Source organism: Bos taurus, chromosome 1, assembly GCF_002263795.3.
Source record: "Bos taurus isolate L1 Dominette 01449 registration number 42190680 breed Hereford chromosome 1, ARS-UCD2.0, whole genome shotgun sequence".
In the NCBI taxonomy this organism is placed as follows: Eukaryota; Metazoa; Chordata; class Mammalia; order Artiodactyla; family Bovidae; genus Bos; species Bos taurus.
The window spans coordinates 143025409-143035497 of NC_037328.1; the positions used below are offsets into that span (position 1 = coordinate 143025409).

Sequence of the window (10089 nt, forward strand, 5' to 3'; positions counted from 1 at the left end):
CGCGGAGCCCAGGGGCTGCCAGAAGCCAGAGGCAGGGAGTGGACTGTCCCCGGAGCCTCCAGAGGGGGCACCTTGGTTCCTAGACTTGTGGCCTCCAGAGTCATGAAGAGATGCCTTCCTGCTGCTCTGTCCCCCGCGTCTGGCACTTTGCACGGCAGCCCAGGGACTCGAACAGGTGGGAGCCACGTCCTCCATGTGGGAGTCCACACAGTGTCTCAGTGGCCTGGCTTCCAGAGGCACCTGATAAAGACACGCTAGAGCCCAGGGCAGGACGAATGCCTCCTCCTGGAGAACCGACAGCCTCGCCTTAGCAGACGGCTGCAGTCCTGTTCCCATCCTTTCGCTTCCAGGAAATCAGCGCTCAGCCAGGTCTTAACGGCAGGCCTTGCTGAGTCACCGATTCCTAGTGCAGTTATCACCAGGCTTTCTGGCCTCCCTTCCACGTGTATGGACCCACAGAAATGGCAGGCACCTGCTCTGTGTTTTTCTATTTGCTATAGAGAGTCTTTCTGTGGAGCAGGTAAGGGGGCGAGTCTTAAAGAAAGGGCCCTCCTGTGTGCCGCCCCTGATGACTGCCAGGTGAGGAGCCCCGCCAGGAACTCAGCTCAGAGCATCCAGGCAGCTGGCCCCCTCCCCTCGTGTGAGGAGCAGTCAGAGCAGGAGGGGACGCGCCCTGCCTCCTGCTGCCCACACGGGGACACGCTGCTGCCTCTGCCCCGGACACCTAACTGACTTTAACGCTTTCTGGGGGGTAAAATCCATTGTCCCAGTTTTCAATAATGTTTTGTTCTTGAATATCTTGAGAGATAACTCATCATGAGAGTAGATCCTTCACTAATAATTAAATCCTTACCGAGAAATTGCACAATTCAGAAGGCCAGTGATGCCCTCTCCCCAAGTACATTTTTTTATCTGTACTGACTGGTTTGAGTTCCGTATTTGATGTTTCTGGTGGTGTTTTCTTAGAGAAGTAGAACATCATACCCGGGACAGAGGCGTTCTCTATAAATATTTGTGGGATGGATGGACAAGTTGGGTGAATGGATGGATGGACGGATAGCTAAGTGAATAAGTGAACGGATGGATGGATGAGTGAACAAGTGGATGGATGTATGGAGAGATGGATGGATGGATGGACGGATAGCTAAGTGAATAAGTGAACGGATGGATGGATGAGTGAACAAGTGGATGGATGTATGGAGAGATGGATGGATGGATGGACAAGTTGGGTGAATGGATGGATGGACGGATAGCTAAGTGAATAAGTGAATGGATGGATGGATGAGTGAACAAGTGGATGGATGGGTAGACAGATAAATTAATGGGTGGATGAGTAGGTTGATGGATGGCCATGGTTTCAAATTACATTACGTCTACTAAACCAACATTTGGTTAACAAGATCATAAAATATTTGTATTAAAAACATTTCACTTTTGCTTACAAATTTGTTAATAGAATAATGCTATTATTTATCATCAGACTTTGTTCCCAAGCAAGATATGCACATACAGTCACATACAGATTAGATAATAAGAAAAAAGTACTCTTGGAAAATGGGTCATTGACCTCCAGCAACAAGATCTAGGAAGAACAAACCGTATATCTAGATTAGTGAACTGGCAGGAAACGTTTGTCCTTGGCTAAAAGAGACTGGACTTCACAAGGAGACACGCTGAGCCTCTTCTCTGCAGCTGAATGCTCGTAGTGGGCCTGGGCTCAGAGCCTTCTCTGGGGACGCAGCCTGCATCAGGCATCCTTGGGCTCAAACCCCAGCCTTCCACTCGCCAGCTGTGACCTGGGCAAGCTCCTTAGCCTCTCCAAGTCTCAGTTTCTTTATAAAAACGAGGACAGTACCCACCCCTGGCATTGGCATGAGGTCTGAATGAAGTGACGTGAGCAGAGGGCTCCGCATACAGTGGGTGCTCACTGAGTAATTATTGGAATTATGCCCTGTGTTAACTCTTGGCTTTCACTTCTCAGGGAATGATCACGTTAATCTTGGCCACTGACATGGCAAGGCATGCGGAAATCATGGACTCTTTCAAAGAAAAAATGGAGAATTTTGACTACAGCAACAAGGAACACATGACCCTTGTGAGTGGGCTTTTTTTCCTTCTCTGGGGGCTGGTGGGTGAGCCCCACCCCCCAGCTCAGACTGGGAACCAAGAAACCAAAGGAAAATGCATACCCTCACCTGGAGTGAGGTATCAGTAACACCAATGTGCAAAGTCTCAGCGCTTAGCAGGGAAAGCCCCCCAACCCCCAGTAGGACCCTTTCTCCTGGTTAAAGGAATTCCTTTCCCATCCTTCCATCTCCTTTGGATTCGAATGTGATAAGTGGGCGAAGGCAGTTCCAAATGCAGAGGCCCGGCCAACGCAGGGGAATGCCAGGCTTGGGAACAGAGGGCAGAATCCAGGGCTGCCCCGACATTTGTGTGACTGTGCTCTCACAGGCCCACCACACCGCCCTCAACCGGCAGGGCTGTGGTTCCCACCCCTGCCTCCCCTGTGGTGTTCAGACCATGGGGTGCTGATGAACCCCCAGGTGGTGTTTCTAGGGGCTCCAAGTAGCCTTGGTCCTTTATGTCTCAGCATAGAAAGAATTCAATGAGAGGCAAAGGTATGGATAAGAGATTAGAACAAGATGCATGTGAGGCTTACAAGTGGGTGGGTGAGAGGATGCCACACCCTGAGAACTTGGTGGGCTCGGTCCTATAGTCAAAGGAAATGTAGGGAGAGCAGAAAAGACCACCTTCTTCCTGGTTCTTGAGTAGACATCGCGCTTCCGTCATGAGCTCCTCCTCCACGTCAGGTGGGGTGGGGGGAGTTTTCTTGTCCCTATGTGCTTAAGCCGGGACTGTCATGGCAGCACGGAAGAATGATCTCAGGTCACAGTACGACGAGGGTCTTTCACTCTAAGACATCACCTTTCCATGAATTATTGTCTTTTGCGTGTGCAGAGTATGTCCTAGGAGGCATTACCTCACTGAGCTCACTGGGCAGGAGTGGGTCGCTCGCCACCGTTGTTTGTGGTTGAGGGTATGTCCCCATGCTTCTATCACGTGGTTTTCTTGCTAAGCAAGCCTGCTTGGTTTTATGGTAAAGAAAACTCACTTCTTGAGTGATCATTAACTTACAGGGGTCTTGCGTATTTTTTTCTCTACGTATAATCCGTTAGAGCGTGTGTGTGTGTGTGTGTGTGTGTGTGTGCACGCACATGCGCGTGTTCAGTCATACCTGACCCTGCGACCCCCTGGACCATAGCCCGCCAGGCTCCTCTGTCCATGGGATTCTCCAGGCATACTGGAGTGGGTTGTCATTTCCTTCTCCAGGGGATCTTCCCGACCCAGTACTCAAACCCATGTCTCTTGCATCTCTTGCATTGGCAGATGGATTCTTTAGCACTTGAGCCCCCTGGGAATTGACTGTTTAATCACACATTTTCCCTTTACTCTGTCCCTGTCACCGAGGCCGGTGGGCACGCTCCCTGCTGCTCTGTGAGGGTCCCCTTCGCCCTGTGTGTCTAACGCACTTCTTCAGTGCTCAGCAGGCCCACAGGGTTTCTTCTCATGACCATTTAAACCTCTGCCTCCTGACAGCGCTGTCTGTCTATGTTTTTTATGTATCGTCAACATCAGAGAGATACTTGTGAGCTTTGCAGTATGTGGTTCATAAGACAAAATGTCCATGTGTTCAAGGGGCTTTCCTGCTACTCAAGCCCCTCCAGGAAAGAGTGTGGTGATGCCCCGTTCTCCTCCCCTTGCAGTGGGAAGTGTGCCCTTTTGGGGGGAGGGGTCACAGCAAAGTTCAGTTCCTCTCCACACGCACTGCCTACCCTCCCCCCTGCTAGCCTGTGATGGCAAGCCCAGACCCAGAGCCCAGCAAGGTGCGTCCCTTGCTGCACAGCTGAGTCCAGATCTCTTCTTTCAGCTGAAGATGATACTGATCAAATGCTGTGACATCTCTAACGAGGTCCGCCCCATGGAGGTGGCAGAACCGTGGGTGGACTGTTTGTTGGAGGAATATTTCATGCAGGTAAGCGTCGCACAGGCCACGCCTCCTGGGGCTCTTTAGCCCCTTAACTGGGTTCCTGTTTGAAATGTGACAGAGGCACCAAGGTGGCCAGTGTCAGTGCTTCTAGAAGCCTTCACAGCAGGGGCACGCCAGAAACACGTGGGGTTGTAATTTGAGACACACAAGGCAGGGACGAGCAGGAAAAGCTGATGTCAAATTGTCACCGTGTTAGCACCCCTGTTATTACTGATTAACTCCCCCCACCCAATGGGGGCCCCTGGGTGCATGAGACCAAACAGTTATGGCTGGGGACACTCTGGGATAGGAAGCAAAGCCAGCCTAAGATGGAAAATGTCAGAAGGGACAATAAGCCTCTCGCTAGAGCAGCTTGATGAGCCTGGGGCCAGGATGAGGGGTCGCAGGGTGGGGGTGCTGGTCTACAAGCTGCTCTGCTGCTGAGCAGCCAGCAGGGCCTGGAGCCGTCCTCCCCGCCCCTGGACACACCGAGCAGGCTCGGAGGCCCCTGGTTGGCACTTACAGCGCCCTCATCTCCCACGCGCTCACTACCATCTGTGATGCGGGTGATTCTGCTAGCATGTTGGCTGTTTTTCTCTTCCTCTGAGAGCAGTGATCCTTGAAGCTCCCAGATTCCACGAGTGTTTCTTTCTTTAACATCATGTTCGGTACCTTCCCTGCAGAGTGACCGCGAGAAGTCAGAGGGCCTCCCCGTGGCCCCATTCATGGACCGGGACAAAGTGACCAAAGCCACAGCCCAGATTGGTTTCATCAAGTTCGTCCTGATCCCGATGTTTGAGACAGTGACCAAGGTGAATGACCACCTCCGCAAGCTGGTGACCCAGCAGGGAGAAATACACGTGTGCATTCACATGGACACACACACACACACTCACAGACATGCACTCACATGGACACACACAAAGGGACACACACAGACACACGACATACACTCACATCACACACACACACACTCCCACGGACACACACTCACACAGGCACATGGACACACACAGAGACTCACACTCCCATGACACACACACACTCCCACAGACACACACTCCCACAGGCACATGGACACACACAGACACACTCCCACGGACACACACCCACATAGCCTCATGGACACACTCACATCACACACACACACATTCCCACGGACACACACTCACACAGGCACATGGACACACACAGAGACACACACTCCCATGACACACACTCACACAGGTACACGGACATACTCACATGGACACACTCAAACATACACACATGTGCAGTAGCCGCCTACCTGACACTCACCCGAAGCCCACCACACCTAACACCCGCGTGTTCAAACAGACTACCCCCCACCCCTCCTGGCCTCCGTGCCCACCCCCCAGCCCAAGCAGTGACCCAGCCACAGAACCACGGAGCCTCTCGCTGCCCCTTCCTGGGCCAGGCAGCCCTCCTGCACCATGTCTCTGGAGCCACCCCAACCCCCCCACCCAGGGCACCAGCAGGGCCTTGTCAGCACCTCTCATCTCTGCCTTCAGAAGAACTTTCTGACCTGCCCGCCCCTGTCTCCCCCACCCCCACAGCAATCACCACATTAATCCTCAGTAAGGAGACAGTCTCTGCCTCTCTCCATGGCTCCCCACTGCCCCCAGCACAGGGCAGACCACCCGCCTTTTTGGGCCGTTGCCCATCCTCTTGGGCACTTCTGCCTTACCGGAGAGGCCCGTGGCTCCTGGTCCCACCTTCTTCAAGTCTCCAGCTCTAAGCCCAGCCTGCCTTGGCCTGGGCCCCCCTTGCTGTTCTCAGCAACCTTCCAGAACTACCTCAGCGCACCCTTCCTCAAGCCCCACAGCACTCTTACCCCACAGGTGGCAGGTGCCAGCCAGCAGTGGTGATGGTGGGCCTGCCCTCCTCCCTTGCAGGAGCAGGCTGGGGCTGGGGGCTGTGTGCACAGGGCCCCAGTGGGCAGGGAGGCAGGGGATGTGCCTCCTGGGACTGAGGAGGGGGCTCCTCAGAGGGAGAGGCAGCCCCCTCAGAGCTGAGTCTCAAAGACAAAGCATGCTCACCAGGTGGACCCGGGGCCATGGGCACTGCAGGCGAGAGGCAGAGCCACAGGGGGATCCAGGCCCCAGTGTGGTGCGGGCAGAGGGGGTCCCGGGCCACGTGCGGGATCCCTTCACTCCCCCCACCCGTGGCTACCTGGAGTCTGGGGGGTGAGGTTGGCGAGATTGGCATTTGGGAGAAGAGAGTCCGCGGAGGGATGTTGGGGTTCTGGGAGGCAGAAGGAGGGAGCGGCTTCTGCCAGTCCTCGTGGGAAGTGTGAGAGCTGGAAACAGCGGGACTCAGAACAGGCAGGTGGGTGCTCTGTCCCCGCAGGCTCCCAGGAGCCGTTGAGCAGCCAGCCTCGTGCCTGGAGCACCTTGGATTCTGCCCCCGCAGAACCCTGTGACCCTGGACAGAAGCATGTCTCCAGGGCGGCTGGTTTCCCACGATGCGCTTCCCCCGAGGATGACAGCCTGTTGACAGCCATCTTTTCTCTCACAGCTCTTCCCCGTGGTTGAAGAGCTCATGCTGCAGCCATTGTGGGAGTCCCGAGATCGCTACGAGGAGCTGAAGCAGATGGACGATGCCGTTAGGGAGGTGAGTCGCCTCTGTGAAGGCCTGGGATCCACGGGCCCCACCCCGCCCGGCCGCACCACCCACCGCTCGGCCTCCAACCGAGCGCATCTGTCCCACAGAGACGCCAGGCCTGATGCAGAGGTGTTCTATCCTCAGGGAGCTCACAGCGTGGGAGGCACAGAGCCTTGGGGGGAGTCTGTGCCCTGAGGTCGTGGTCGTCCAATGGGGTTCGAGGACATCACTGCCTCTGCCACCTGCGTCCCCTCAGAGCGGGTTTCTGGCCCCGTGCAGGTCCCTCCCCTCCTCCCAGGGCCGACTTTATTCAGAAGCAAGGCCATGGAAGAGACTCCCTGTCTCTGGAAAAGCCACCACCACACCCAGCCATGGGACTCTGCTGGCACCTTAAGGAGGATCGAAAGACCCAATCCGGCTCTAGTTGGCTATTGGGGTTGGTCCTGTGTTTCAGGGAGGCTCAGAGCTGGGGTGGAGGCTTTCAGAGAAGCTGCCAGAGCTGGTCTGGCCCCAGCAGGACCCCAGAGGGTGCAGACCTGCTTCAGGGCCCCCTGCCACTTGGGACCCCTGGGATGTGCCCCTGTGACGTCCAGTCACTCAAGTGTGGCCTCCCCTCCATCCACCCTCCCTCCCCGTCTCTCTCGGGTGCCCAGTGCACCCCTGCTGCTGCGGGCTTGGTCCCCACTGGGCCTTGCCTGGCACTCCCCCGCCCACACCCCAGGGTCCCCTCCCATGCCGTTTGTTCTTCATACTCACTGCAGGCAGGGCCTCAACCCTGCCTTCCAGCCATGAACTCCCGCAGTGCCTTGCTGAGCCTCCGGTGGCTCTCCTCTCAACCTCCTTTGTGTACGATGCCAGACGCACCGTGGTGCTTTCGGGTCGATAGGCAATCCCGGCCGGCAACCGATTTCTCTAGTCGGATTTTCCTCCCAGGAAGTCACACAACCCCAAAAGCCTAAGAGTACATGATGCACAGAACAGATGTAAGAGGAGGCGTCCCCCAGCCACGCCCTCTGACAGGAGGGCTTACAAGCCTGGCCCCCCTGGTCCAGCCTCGAGCCGTCACTGCAAAGGCCTCAGTCTCCAGGCCCAGGCCGGCTGCCCAGACGGCCAGTAGGACCCTCCACGGCCCCTTCCTGCCCCCAGAAAGAGCTGACCCACAAAAGAGGTAATGGGGCCATGGACTCAGCATCCACCATGGCCAGTTCTCTGGGGCTGCCCCTGCAGCCAGCAAGAGCTCACTGTCCAAGACCAAATGGAGGCCACGTGGTGAGGTTCCAACGGCCGGGAAGGTAGACCGTGCAGAGCTGTTTCTGGGAGGTGCCCCCAGGGGCACGTCTCCTCACATGTCTTAGCACCTCCTGTCCCAGGAAGCTTTTGAGCAGAAGGCAGTCGCTCACTCACTGTCTGTCACCTCCTGTGTGCTCTGTCCTGGTCATAGCAGAAGGCTGAGAGCCTGACGTCTGGGAGCGCCACGTCAAGAGAGAAAAGCAGAGACCTCGGGCGACAGAGCGAAGGTAACGCTGTTCTGAGTGATGTCTCGGTTGTTGTTCAGTCACTCAGTTGTGTCCAGGTCTGTGCGACCTCATGGGCTGCAACGGACCTGGCTTCCCTGTCCGTTACTCTCTCCCGAAGCTTGCTCAAACTCATGTCCATTGAGTCGCTGATGCCATCCAACCATCTCATCCTCTATCATCCCCTTCTCCTCCTGCCTTCAGTCTTACCCAGCATCAGAGTCTTTTCCAGTGAGTTGGCTCTTCACATCAGGTGGCCAAAGGATTGGAGCTTCAGCTTCAGCATCAGTCCTTCCCATGAATATTCAGGCTTGATTCCCTTTAGGATTGACTAGTTTTCAGACTGAAACGGGGACAGTGTGAAAAACTGGGAAGGACGGAGGAAGGGAAGGAAGGGAAGAAATCTGTATGCACAAATGTTTTTAAATGGAATGTCTCTTCCTAGCATATAATTGTTACAATTAGGCTCTGAAAGAAGGTGTCATACCTTAGTTAACAGAAAAAGATCAATGATTAGCATCAGTCAGTTCAGTCGCTCAGTTGTGCCTGACTCTTTGCAACCCCGTGGACTGCAGCACACCAGGCTTCCCTGTCCATCACCAACTCCTGGAGTTTGCTCAAACTCATGTCCATCAAGTCGGTGATGCCATCCAACCATCTCATCCTGATTAGCATAGGTACCACTTATAAGAGAAAACATTTTTCAAAGCTTCTCAGAAATAGTCTTTGCTTATGTCACTACAAGCACATCCTCTGCACTTGTGGATCCTGGCTATTCATTCAGTCCAGGCAGAAGGCAAACCAGTTCATTCAGTCTCCATGGGGTCTGGTCACACCACATGAGTCCAGGCTTTGTTCATTACAAGCTGAGTGATACCCACAGGTGTCTCAACCTCTCTGAGCCTCAGAGCCCCAATCTCTAAACTAAAGGTAATAATCCCATTCTTCTTGTTTTAGCTGTTCAACAAGCAGAAAATTCTGATACAGAAAAATCGCTCACTGTATGTGATGCCATGAGATTTGTGGTGTTGGCAGAGCATTTTTGATCCCACCAACACAAACCAGCGTCTTTTCCCTTTTCCAAGCAGACTGTGCCTGAAGAAAGCAGAGAGCTGCAGACTACTCCTCTGGACCCAGCCGGCCGAGCTTCGCAGGATCATCCATGCAGGAAAAAGTGGTCCTGAGTGCCTGCCACCACGAGATCGTTTTCTAAGAACCATTTTGTTCACTGATACAAAAAAAAACAGGACTTCACAAGCTGTACAGAATTTTTATTTTTAAACTGTCTTTTAAATAATATATTCTTATACAGAAATGGGTCTGAGCTTTTTTTTGGTGGAGTTGGGTACCCTGGGCTGCTTCAGGAATCTCCCCGGTGCCCACCTGAGACAAGAACACTGTGCCTTCCTCACCCGTGTGTCTTAGAACGATGGCCTGAGTGACTTGCTGAGTGCCTCCATGTAATTCGGCATTAGATGTCAGCTCAGTGCCCAGAGCACTGGGGACATGCGTGTCCTCCTTGTGAGTTGCTAGGGGGATATTGGTGGCTGTGCTCGGGGACGCGGGACTGGAGGTGGCTTGGTCAGGCTGCAGGTGGTGTGAGCCAAGAAATCCATGTGGGACACAGACAACCACAGGCTTGAGCCTGTTTCCAGGGGTGGGGATTCCACATCAAAATGAGCAGATAGGACAAGGAGCCTATTTACTCAGCACATTTCAAGATCCCTGTCTCAGGGAACGATGGGCCCCATCTCAGGTCCTCCTGCTGCTGCTTCTGTTTTAGGGACAAGCACTGAGGATGTTCTGGGTGGACTGGCGCCCACAAGGGGAGACCCAGCCCCATCCAGTTCACAGTCCAGACACCCCCTCCCCATGTGCATTTAGACCCCTCAGTTCTCCCCAGAGCTGTGGGTTCCATCT

At 54.5% G+C, this 10089-nt stretch overlaps 1 protein-coding gene across 5 annotated transcripts in view; it reads left to right on the forward strand.

Annotated features, from left to right (window-relative positions):
- PDE9A (phosphodiesterase 9A) overlaps positions 1–9484 on the forward strand; it is a 104289-nt gene extending 94805 nt beyond the window's left edge. For 4 of the 5 annotated variants that reach the window (XM_005202035.3, XM_005202039.5, XM_010801658.4 and 1 more), the window contains 6 exons: positions 1982–2095; positions 3932–4036; positions 4714–4842; positions 6569–6664; positions 8097–8172; positions 9258–9484. In XM_005202035.3, coding sequence (XP_005202092.1) covers positions 1982–2095; positions 3932–4036; positions 4714–4842; positions 6569–6664; positions 8097–8172; positions 9258–9268 — 531 coding nt within the window. In that variant the 3' untranslated portion in view covers positions 9269–9484. The remainder of the gene's footprint in view (positions 1–1981; positions 2096–3931; positions 4037–4713; positions 4843–6568; positions 6665–8096; positions 8173–9257) is intronic. The other variant, XM_002685134.5, reaches the window with a different exon arrangement.
- Positions 9485–10089: the final 605 nt, after the last annotated feature.